The sequence below is a fragment of the Loxodonta africana genome, chromosome 2 (genome assembly GCF_030014295.1).
Source record: "Loxodonta africana isolate mLoxAfr1 chromosome 2, mLoxAfr1.hap2, whole genome shotgun sequence".
Lineage (NCBI taxonomy): Eukaryota > Metazoa > Chordata > Mammalia > Proboscidea > Elephantidae > Loxodonta > Loxodonta africana.
Window position 1 is genome coordinate 219,158,852 of NC_087343.1, and position 12,676 is coordinate 219,171,527.

The following is a 12,676-nucleotide window of genomic DNA, read 5'->3' on the forward strand; positions in this document are numbered from 1 at the left end:
TCCTCTTTCTCAGCTATCTCTTATACACCACTGGCTGATCACTATTAGAAATCAGAAAAAGGCAGAATGGAGAAATAAAGAACAAGAAAAAGGGCTAATTAGGTCAGGAGGGATCAGTCCCTAGAGAAGGACATCATGCTTGGCAGAGTACAGGCTCAGCGGAAAAGAGGAAGACCCTCAACAAGGTGGATTGACACAGCGGCTGCAACAATGAGCTCAAGCATAACAACGATTGTAAGGATGGTGCAGGACCGGGCAGTGTTTCATTCTGTTGTGCGCAGCGTCGCTATGAGTCGGAACCGACTCGACGGCACCTAACAACAACAACAATCATAAATAAAGCCTAATTAAATGAACCTCATTTTCCAGCTATCTGATAAAGGGTCTTATCATAATGTGGCCACCTAATAAATGCTAAAATAAAACTAAGAAAAATAATTGCCGACAATATCTTACCAACACTAAAAGAAGAACAAAGCATCTGAACGCCTGGCCTAGGCTTTTCAGTGAACTTCAGAGGACGTGGGCTTTAAAAGAAGAAGATAATTGATTTAAAATACAAGAGTTTAACACATTAACACAGTTTAAAATATTTGTTTTAATCTACCATAATTATTATAGTCACTTCTAAATAGTATACCAAGTAGTTCTTCTGTGCTTTAATCCACTATGAATGGATCTGAGAAGACCCTGTCAAATCTCTATCTTCACAGCAGTTCTACCTCACAGAAACAGCAGGCCTTAATAGGCCCCCGTTTTAAAGTGAGGTGACTAAAGCTCAGAGGGTCTATGTGAACCCACCATAGGCTCTGAAGAGCAGGGTATAGAACCACACTGCTACCCAAAAGAAGTGTAATGCAAGCCACATATGTAACTTTTGATTTTCTGAATCAAGTATCAGTTTTTAAATTTGAATTAGCAATTCAATTCCCCAGCTGCAGCAGCCACATTTGAAGTACTCAACAGTCACGTGTGGCTAGTGGCTACTGGGCTCGATAGCACAGATCGACAATCCAGGTCTTCTAATTCTTAAATAATCCTGCCTGAATTTTGAGTTATACCCCTAATTGTACATTTCTAAATTTCCGAAATGTGTTACATATATACTATCTCACTTTGCTTTCACAATAAATGTGTCCACAACACAGAACAGCTATTCTTGTATTACATATCCAACTATCTAAACAGTACACATCCTAAACAGTACAAGTCAATACAGTACATATATTACATATAATTAAGTTGAAAAATGAAAAGGCAACCACAATCCATAATTACTCTTTATAATCACACCGCATTTCATTAGACTAAAGCAGAGTAACACTGTTAACAAGAAAATCTGTTGCATTACTGAAGTCACTTGCCTGAATTTCAAGGATTCTAAATCCCACTGCCAAAAGCAAACCGTCCCATCAGCACCAGTGGAGACCATGTATCTTTGAGAGCCTTTGGCCATCGGGCTAAACTAAAAAGCAATAATATACACAATTCAGCTTTTAGAGCAGCTACTGAAATGGTAGTTTAACAGTTTTTCAAAATTAACTTCAAATGACTAAATAAAACACAGGAATTCCAAAATACAGGTACTACTATTCTAAAAAAAAAAATTATCACCTATAAAAAAGGAAAGCCCTTCTTATGTTAACAAATGTAACGTGATCTCAGTAGAAATAAGGATTTTCAGAACTACTGAACAAGAACAGCCAGAAAAACTTTTAAAACAGAAACCATGAAGATCTAGCTGCTTATCTGATATAAAGCATATCACAGAGCCTAGATAATTAAAGCCATGCAGTTTAACAGGTACAGAATGACCACCAGAAGAACACGAAGTCCCAAACTCGGCCCTAATGCAAGACTTAAATATAAAGATACTGTCACAAATCAGTGAATGAAATCAATGAACCCAACTGTATTGGGACCACTATGCAGAAACCTGGGAAAAAATAAAACAGGATCCATTCTTCAAACTGTACACACCAAGATAAATCCCAAATGGGTCAATGATTTATTTAAATCATTAAAAGTTCATTTGTCATTAAAAACTAAAGCATAGAAGTATTATAAGAAAATATGAGAATTATATTTTAACCGCATAACCCATTGCTTCAAATTGATTCCGACTCATAGAGACCCTACAGGACAGAGTAGAACTGCCCTTAGGGTTTCCAAGGAGCAATTGGTGGATTCAAACTGCTGACATTTTGGTTAGCAGCCGTAGCTCTTAACCACTACACCAACAGCGCTTCCATTTTAACTTCGTAATCAGCTTAAAATTTGTTATTTAGGACCTAAAAAGACATTTTACCAAAGATGATACACAAATTGCCAACACATGAAATGATGCTCATTACCTGCTAGAAAGAAGCAAATTAAAACCACAATGAGATACCACTTTACCCCCACTAGAATGGCTAAGATTTAAAAAAAACAGACTATAACAAACACGGGTGAAGGCGTGAGAAAATCAGAACCCTCATGGAAAAGCTGCTGTGGAAAACAGTTTGGCAGCTGCTCAAAAAGTTACTTTACCATGCTTGGTAAAGGAGACGGTCAGCAAAAAAGAGGAAGACCCTCGGATGAGATGGATTGATGCTGTGGCTACAACAATGGGCTCAAGAATAACAAAGACTGCGAGGTTGATGCGGGATCAGGCATTGTTTCATTCTCTGTACACAGGGTTGCTGAGTCGGAACGAACTCAACAGCACCTAACAACAATTGCCTTACCAAACATGATGCCCTTCTCCAGGGACTGGTCCCTCCCGACAACATGTTCAAAGTACATGAGACAAAATCTCACCATCCTCACTTCTAAGGAGTATCCTGGATGTACTTCTTCCACGACAGGCTTGTTCATTCTTCTGGCAGTCTGTGGTATATTAAATATTCTTCCCCAATTCCATAATTTAAAAGCATCAACTCTTCTTCTGTCTTCCTTATTCACTGTCCAGCTTTTACAGGCATATGATGCAACTGAAAACATCACGGCTTGAGTCAGGTGCACCTTAGACCTCGCAGTGACATCTTTGCTTTTTAACACTTTAAAGAGATCTTCTGCAGCATATTTTCCCAATGCAATACGATGTTTGATTTCTTGACTGCTGCTTCCATGGGCGTTGATTTTGGATCCAAGTAACATGAAATCCTTGACAACTTCAATCTTTTCTCCGTTTATCATGATGTCGCTTATTGGTCCAGTTGTGAGGATTTTTGTTTTATGTTAAGGTATCATCTATACTGAAGGCTGTAGTCTTTGATCTTCATCAGTAATTGCTTTAAGTCCTCTTCACTCTCAGCAAGGCAGGCTCTGTCATCTGCATATCATAGGTTGTTAATGAGTCTTCCTCTAATCCTGATGCCACATTTTTCTTCATACAATCCAGCTTCTCAGATTATTTACTCAGCATACGATTACTACAGTGAAAGGATACAAGCCTGATGCACACCTTTCCTGATATTAAACCATGTATGATCTTACTAGGCAAATGTATTGTGACCAGAGGTTAATAATGGTTACAAGGGAGGGTTACCAGGGAAAATGGAGAAATCACTGTTAAGGAAGCATTTGGTTTCCGTTTACGATAATGGAAAATTCGGCAACAGACAGTGGTGATGGTTGTGCAACATAACTCCTGTAATTGGTGTTAATTTGGCAAACGTAATCTGCATTTTTACAACAATGAAAAAATTGTGTATAATAAAGTACCAATTGTGCTACACAAAGAAGTTAAAGAAATGAAGATTGTTTGGTCCTACATCATCCAGAAAGAATTAAAAGAGAGAAAAATAGAAGAAAAACAAAATAAGCAAAGGGGTAATGCCAGCAAAGGTCCAAAAGTGAAAAGGAATATGGTATGTGATAGGAATGGAAAGATCTGTATGAATGAAGTATCCGTTTGTATATTTAACACATGTTCCCAAACAGCTGTAATGTGTGTGTGTGTGTGTGTGTGTGTGTGTGTGTGTGTGTGTGTGTGTTAAAATTCACAAAACATAAAATTCACCATTTTAACCATGTTAAGAATACAAATTCAGGGGCATTCAGTACATTCATAATGCTGTGCAAACATCACTACTATCTACTTTTAGAGCTAGTGTTTTATAAGCTACACAGCAACTTCTTGGGGCATTTTCAACTAATTTTCTTAGATTTTTTAAGCAGCCAACCATACTATTTGAAATGATAATTTTATACCTTCCTTTTCAATATTTATACATGTTTCTTTTCTCTTGCCCGGTGTTAATCACTAAGACAATGTTGAAGAGCTGCAGTGATGGTATGGATTCTATCCTAATTTTTTATTTTGCATTACTTTAAAGCCACCATAAAAGTTGATAGCCAAGTACAATGAACATCCCATATAATGGTCACCAAGATTCAACAATTGTTAACATCTTGCCACATTTCTCTCGCAGTAGAGATGGACAGACATAAACTATCTGAATCTAAGTTGCAGACATCATGATGCTTGAACACTAAAACCCTCAAGCTGTACAATTATCTGTACTCAAGAAATTTAATATCAATAAAACACTATTATCTAATATACAATCCATATTCAAATTTCCCCAATTTTTCACGTATCCTTTACACTTGTTTTTGTCCCCTAAAATCAGAACCCAAATCAAGGCTCACATATCGCATTTATAGTTGTCACATATCCTTATACGACAGTTCTCCCTTTTTTTTTTTTGCCTTTTATAACACTGAACTTTTTGAAGGATGCAGACATTTCACAGATTTGTTCTCAACATGGATTTGTCTCACTGTACTACACAACAGGATTCAAACTAAACATTCTAGACAAATACCAAATAGGTAGCAAAAGACTTTTAACTACAAATTCAGTGAATTTAATAGTTACAGGTCCATTCAGATTTTCTTTCAAGCTTGTTTTTGTGTCAAAAGAGTTTTTGTAACTTTTATTTAAATTTTCAAATTTTCTGCATAAAGTTTTTTAAAATATCCTCCTTCTAACATCTGAAGGGTCTGTAGTGATGACCCTTTCTCAAGTCTGATAATGGTTTCTCATGACATTTTTTTTTCTTGATCTCAGTCATCTACCAATATTTTTAGTCTTTCTAAGAAGTTGGTTTTGTTCATCCTCTCCATTGTTACACTTGCTTTTTATATTTTTAATTTCTACTCACTCATAATTTCCTGTCTTGCCTATTGTTTGTTCTCTGCCTTTTCACTTATTTTTAATATAATTTTTACTGAAATACAACGTAAATACAAGTTTGCATAAGTGTACACACCCTTAAATTTTCACAAGGAAAACATACCCATACCATCAACACTCAGACCCAGAAAAAGAACATCTTCATTCGTTTACAACCCTAAAGGGTAACCACTATCCTGGTTTCTAACTACATAGTTTTACTTGTTCTTGAATTGTATATAAATGAATGATTTAGGACGCACTCCTTTGTTTCCTTATTCTTTTTTTTAATTGTGCATCAGGTGCTCACAATCATTAGCCATTGGAGAAAGGCAAATCAAAACTACGACGAGATTCCATCTCACTCCAACAAGGCTGGCATTAATCCAAAAAACACAATAAATGTTGGAGAGGTTGTGGAGAGATTGGAACACTTACACATTGCTAATGGGAATGTAATATGGTACAGCCACTTTGGAAATCGATTTGGTGTTTCCTTAAAAAGATAGAAATAGAACTACCATACGATCCAGCAATCCCACTCCTTGGAATATATCCTAGAGAAATAAGAGCCTTTACACGCAGATACATGCACACCCATGTTCACTGCAACACTGTTTACAATAACAAAAACATGGAAGCAACCAAGGCGCCCATAAACGGATGAATGATAAATAAATTATGGTATATTCACACAATGGGATACTACACATCCATCAAGAACAATGATGAATCTGTGAAACATTTCATAACATGCAGGAATCTGGAAGGCATTATGCTGAGTGAAATTAGTTGCAAAAGGACAAATATTGTATGAGACCACTATTATAAGAACTCAAGAAATAGTTTAAACAGAGAAAAAAATATTCTTTGATGGTTACGAGAGCGGGGAGGGAGGGAGGGAGAGGGATATTCACTAATTAGACAGTAGACAAGAACGATTTTAGGTGAAGGGAAAGACAACACACAATACAGGAGAGGTCAGCACAACTGGACTAAACCAAAAGCAAAGAAGTTTCCTGAATACAACCGAACACTTCGAAGGCCAGCGTAGCAGGGGTGGGGGCTTGGGGACCATGGTTTCAAGGGATATCTAGGTCAATTGGCATAATAAAATCTATTAAGAAAATATTCTGCATCCCACTTTGGAGACTGGCGTCTGGGGTCTTAAACGCTAGCAAGTGGACATCTAAGATGCATCAATTGGTCTCAACCCACCTGGATCAAAGGAGAATGAAGAACACCAAAGACACAGGTAATTATGAGCCCAAGAGACAGAAAGGGCCACATAAACCAGAGACTACAACAGCCTGAGACCAGAAGAACTAGATGGTGCCTGGCTACGACCAACGACTGCCCTCACAGGAAACAAAACAGAGAACTCCCGAAGCAGCAGGACAGCAGTGGGATGCAGACCTCAAATTCTCACTCAATAGAAGACCCGACTTAAGTTGCAGTGGGATGCAGACCTCAAATTCTTGTAAAAAGACCAGACTTAATGGTCTGACTGAGACTAGAAGGACCCTGGAGGTCATGGTCCCCAGACCTTCTGTTAGCCCGAGAGAGGAATCATTCCCAAATCCAACTCTTCAGACAGGGACTTGACTAGGCTACTAAGACAGAAAATGATACCGGTGAGGAGTGAGCTTCTTGGATCAAGTAGACACATGAGACTATGTTGGCAGCCCCTGTCTGGAGGGGATAAAAGGAGGCAGAGGTGGACAAAAGCTGGCTGAATGGGCCCGGAAATACAGGATGGAAAGGAGCGTGCTGTCTCATTATGGGGGGAGTAACTAGGAGTATATAGCAAAAAAAAAAAAGTATGTATAAAATCTTGCGTAAGAGACTGACTTATCTGTAAACTTCCACTTAATTTTTTTTTTTTAAAGCACAATAAAAATTAAAAAAAGAACAGATTAGGCACAGAGAAGCCAGCACAGATGGGGGAAGGAGGTGCCACATGGAGATAGTCAGGGAACCAAGGATCACACGGGCTGCGCAAGCTGAGACAAGGACTTTTCCCCAGAGCCGAGAGAGAGAGCCTTCCTCTACAGCTGGTGCCCTGAATTCGGACTTCTAGCCTCCTAAACTATGGGAAAATAAATTTGTTCTTTAAAACCAAAAAAAAAATTGTGCATTAGGTGAATTTTACAGAGCAAATTTGCTTCTTGTTCAACCATTTATACACAAATTATTCTTCTGGCATTGGTTGCAATCACCATAATGTGTCAACAATCTCCCCTTCTACCCCTCGGGTTCCTGTTTCCGTTTGTCCTGTTTTCCTGTCAGCTTTGCTTTTGGGCAGCTGTTGCCCATTTGGTCTCACTTACGTGACAGAACTAAAGGTCGCATTCCTCGCCTGTTATTGTTTGTTTTATACACCTGCATAATTCTGGAATGACTTCAGTTCTGAGTTAAAACGATGTCTGAGGGCCATAGTCTCAGGGTTCCTTCAGTCTCTGTCAGACCATTAAGTCTGGTCTTTTTTTGTGAACCTGAATTTTTTCCTACATTTTTCTCCTGCTCTGTCCCGGACCCTCAATTGTGATCCCTGTCAGAGCCATAGGTGGTGGTAGCCGGGCACCGTCTACTTCTGCACTCAGGTGGTGGAAGCTGTGGTATTTGTGGTCTTAGTCCTTTTGACTAACATTTTCCTCGTGTCTTTGGTTTTCTTCATTCTCCTTTGCTCTGGACAGGATAGGACCAGCAGATGTATAGTACATGGGCATTCACAAGCTTTTAAGACCCCAGGCACTACTCACCAAAATCTCATGTACAATAATTTTTTAATGAACTATGTTATGCCAATTGACCTAGATGTCTCCCAAGACCATGGTCCCCAGCCCTCAGCCCAGCAACTCAGTCCCTCCTTCAGGGTGTTTGGATGTGTCTAAGAAGCTGCTAAAGGAGCCCTGGTAGCACAGTGGTTAAAACAATTGACCACTAACCAAAAGGTCAGCAGTTCGAAACCACCACTGACTCCATGGGAGAAAAGATGTGGCAGTCTGCTTCCATGGAGATTTACAGTCTTGGAAAACTTATGGAGGCACTGAATCAACTTGAAGGCGGTGGGGTGGGGTGGGGTGGGGTTTGGTATGAAGCGTCTATGACTTTCCTTGGTCTCACCACGTTGAGTTGCCCTGTAACGTATACGGTCTTTCCCTTCACCAAAGTTACCACATACCTACTGTCTAGTGATTTCCTCTCCCTAATCCTCCCCTTCCTCGTAACCATCAGATTGTTTGCGTGCAAACCTTTTCCTGAGTTTTTACAATAATGGTCTCATACACTATCTGCCCTTTTGTGACTGACTTATTTCACTCAGCATAATGCCCTCCAAATTCATCCATGTTGTGAGATGCTTCACAGATTCATAACTGTTCTTTATCATTGTGTAGTATTCCACTGTGTGTACCATGGTTTGTCTATCCCTTTATCTGCTGAAGGGCACTTAGGCTGTTTCCATCTTTTTACTGTTATGAATAATGCTGCAATAAACATGGGTATGCATATGTCTATTCGTGTGACAGCTCTTGTCTAGGATACATTCCTAAAAGTGAGGTTACTGGGTCATATGGTATTTCTATTTATAGCTTTTTAAAGAAGTGTGTCTTATTTCTTTTGCTCAAGGATTTGTTTGTAAGAGTCATCCATATTACAATATGTATTTCATTCATTCTCGCAGCTCTAATATTCCATTGTATTATACCACGTTTTCCTGTTGGTGGACATTTGGGTTGTTTCTAGTCTTTGGCTACCACAAACAGTGTTCCTATGAACATTCTTGGACACGTCTTTTGGTGAACTATTACACATTTCTGGTGAATAAATACCTAAGAGTGGAATCACTAGGTTGTAGGGTACGCGTATTTTTAGCTTTAGTAGACAGAGCAGTTTTCTGAAACAGTTGTACCAGCAACGTCTGAGAGTTAACAGCTGTTCCACATTCTCATCAACACTATGCACTGTCCGTCTTTTTAATTCTTTAACTATACCCATTCTGATGGAAATATGGTGGTATCTCATTGCAGTTCTTGTTTTTGTTCTTTTTTTTACTTTACAATGTTTTAGGTGAAAGTTTACAGGACAAATTAGTATCTCATTCAAAAATTTAAACATAAATTGTTTTCTGAAACTGGCTGCACTCCCCGTAATGTATCAGCACTCTCCCCTTTTCCCTTTACACCCTGGGTTCTGCGTGTCCATTTATCCCGTTTTGCTGTCCCTTCTGGACTTCTCAAGTCTGCTTTTGGGCAGGTGTTGCCCATTTGGTCTCATACACTTGAAAGACCCAAGAAGCACGTTCCTCACGTGTGTTATTCTTTTGTAAGCCTGTCTAATTTTTGACTGAAAGGTGAGATCCAGGAGTGGCTTCAGTCTGAGTTAGAAGTGTGTACAGGGGCCACAGTCTCAGGGGTCCTCTAGTCTCTTATCAGGCCAGTAAGTCCAGCCTTTTGTTATGAATTTGCATTTTCCTGTACCTTTTTCTCCCACTGTCTGTTACCCTCTACGGTGATCCCTGTCAGACCAGTCGTCCCTAACTTCCTGAGAAATACACTTGGATCACTGAATTTCAGCCGTTTTTATTATGTACATTAAGAATTACAAATTTCCTTTTAGCACAGCTTCAGCTGTGTACTAGTCACCTACTGCTGAATAGCCAATTACGCCAAAAACCCAGCTGCTGAAAACACTTATTTTCTCCCAGGTCAAGAATTTAGGAGCAGGGAGGGAGGGAAGGTGGGAGAGGGGTATTCACTAATTAGATAGTAGATAAGAACTACTTTAGGTGATGAGAAAGACAACACACGATACAGGACAGATCAGCACAACTGGACTAAACCAAAAGCAAAGAGGTTTCCAGAATAAACTGAATGCTTCCAAGGCCAGTGTAGCAGGGGCGGGGGTTTGGGGACCATGGTTTCAGGGGCCATCTAAGTCAATTGGCATAATAAATTAAGAAAATATTCTGCATCCCACCTTAGAGAGAGGCATCTGGGGTCTTAAACACTAGCAAGCAGCCACCTAAGATGCATCAATTGGTCTCAACCCACCTGGATCAAAGGAGAATGAAGAACACCAAGGACACAAAGTAATTACGAGCCCAAGAGACAGAAAGGGCCACATAAACCAGAGACCCAAAGAGCTACATGGTGCCCAGCTACAACCGATGACTGCCCTGACAGGGAACACAACAGAGAGCCCCTGAGGGAGCAGGAGAGCAGTGGGATACAGACCCCAAATTCTCGTAAAAAGACCAGACTTAACGGTCTAAGACTGGAAGGACCCCGGTAGTCATGGCCCCCAGACCTTCTGCTGGCCCAGGACAGGAGCCATTCCCAAAGCCAACTCTTCAGACAGGGACTGGATTGGACAATGGGCTGGAGAGGGATGCTAGTGAGGAGTAAGCTTCTTGGATCAGGTGGACACTTGAGACTATGTTGGCATCGCCTCCCTGAAAGTGAGAAGAAGGGTAGAGGGGGTTAGAAGCTGGTGAAATGGACACGAAGAGTGTGGAAGGAGGGAGCGGGCTGTCTCATTAGGGGGAGAGCAGCTGGCATTATGTAGCAAGGTGTATATAAGTTTTTGTGTGAGAGACTGACTTAAAGCACAATAAAAATTAAAAAAAAAATTTAGGAGCAGCTTTAACTGGGTGGTTCTGGCTCAACGGGATGGAGGACATGTTTCCAAATTGGCTTATTCATATGGCCCCTAGGACCTTTCCACAGGGATGTTTCAATGCCCTATCAATATGACAGCTGGCTTCCCAATCCAAGAGGATAAGCCAGAACTGCAATGTCTATTACTATGCAGTACTGGAAGTCACACTATATCATTTTCCCTATATCCTATAGGTTACACAGGTCAACCCCATTCCATGTAGGGATTACAAAGAGATGCGAGTTCCAAGGAAGTGCGAGTCACTAGCTGCCATCTTGGAGGCTGGCTATCAAACGCTACTTCCCACAAGTTTTAATATGTAATATTTGCATTATTAATCAGTTCCAAATATTTTGAAGTTTCTAGGAAATTACAGGGGTCATGAGTTATTAGGTACAATGTCACACAGGCAAAGTTTATTAATCGTATTGTTCAAATCTATATTTTTAATGACACACTGTTCTTTTGGCTAATGCGGTAGAGATGTGTTATTCTCCCATTATGATTATGGGTGTCTGTTTCTCCCCATAAGTTGTCAATTTTTGCTTTATGCATTACAACGCTATTAGTCAATGGATACAAATTTAGAGCTTGTCTATCTTCCTGTTCAATGAAACCTTTCGTCATTATAAACTGTCCCTCTTCTAAAAATTATGTTTACCTTAAACATCACTTTTAGATATTAGACTGATAGCTATGAAACTAATACACACTGATGTACACCATCATGTAAAGACGTTACATCAGCCCTCTTATGGTTAATGTTTACAAGATGTTTTCCATCCTTTATTTTCAACCTCCCATTATATTCTTATATTGAAGGTAAAGCACATCATTGGGTTTTGTTTTTTAGTTCAGTCTGAAATCTTTGTCTCTTATTTGGACCACTTAATGCATTCACGAGTAATATAATAATTGCAATGAAATTTAATGATATCATAATACTGTCACACATACTTTGTGTCTTTTTCTCTCCTTTCTTGCCTTTTTATTTTTCATTATCCAGTATTTTCCCTCTATTAGCTTGGTAGTTAATTCTTTTTTTTTATTTTTTGCTATTCTTTTAGCTGTTACCTTGAAGATAACAAGCATCGTTATCATATTAAAGGTCTAATTTAATTTTGTATATTCCACTTCTCAAACAATGCGAAGATCTTAGCTACTCCAGTTGCCTCTTCCAATAAACATGCTACTATTGCTATTGAGTATTTTAATTCCATATATATTTAACAACCCGGAAGTTATTTAGTCATTTTATAAAGTCAGTATTTATTTTCATTTACTCACATATTGATTCTTTAACTCTTCATTCCTTCTTAGCATTTCCAAGCTTCCATCTGGGACCATCTTCTCTACCTAAAGAACTATTTCGAACTCCCTTTAGTGTTGTTCTACTGAATTTAAGTCGTTTGTGCTATTCTTGATTTTGTCTAAAAATACATTCATTGCACTTTCATTCTTCACTAATACATTCAATAGGTTCATAATTTTTGACTGGCCATCATTTTCTACTGGCACTTTAAAAATGTCACTCCTAGAAAGAAAAATTATCACTCCTCTGCCTACTGACATCCATTATTTCTATTGAAAAGCTAGCTGTCAGTCTTAGCATTGCTCCTTTGTTTATCTCTTTATCTTTGGCTTTTAAGTTTCATTGTGATGTTTGCCTATCTGTAGTTTTCTCTGTATTTATTCTGCTCGGGGTTCACATTTTTCCTTGAATCTGTGGCTTCAAGTCTTTGGTGTATTTTACAAAACTTTCAGCTATTATCACTTCAAGTAAAGCTTTTGCTTCATCCTCTCCTTCTCAGGAATTCCAATTACATATACTATATACCTTTGCGCCGTATT

General features: G+C 39.0%; 1 protein-coding gene across 2 annotated transcripts in view; it reads right to left on the reverse strand.

Annotated features, from left to right (window-relative positions):
• The window catches only part of BRWD1 (bromodomain and WD repeat domain containing 1), a 125,279-nt gene that overhangs the window by 86,191 nt on the left and 26,412 nt on the right, over positions 1 to 12,676 (reverse strand). For both annotated transcript variants that reach the window (XM_064279460.1, XM_064279459.1), the window contains exons 9-10: positions 1,365 to 1,465; positions 457 to 527 (exon numbers count right to left, since the gene is read on the reverse strand). In XM_064279460.1, coding sequence (XP_064135530.1) covers positions 457 to 527; positions 1,365 to 1,465 — 172 coding nt within the window. The remainder of the gene's footprint in view (positions 1 to 456; positions 528 to 1,364; positions 1,466 to 12,676) is intronic.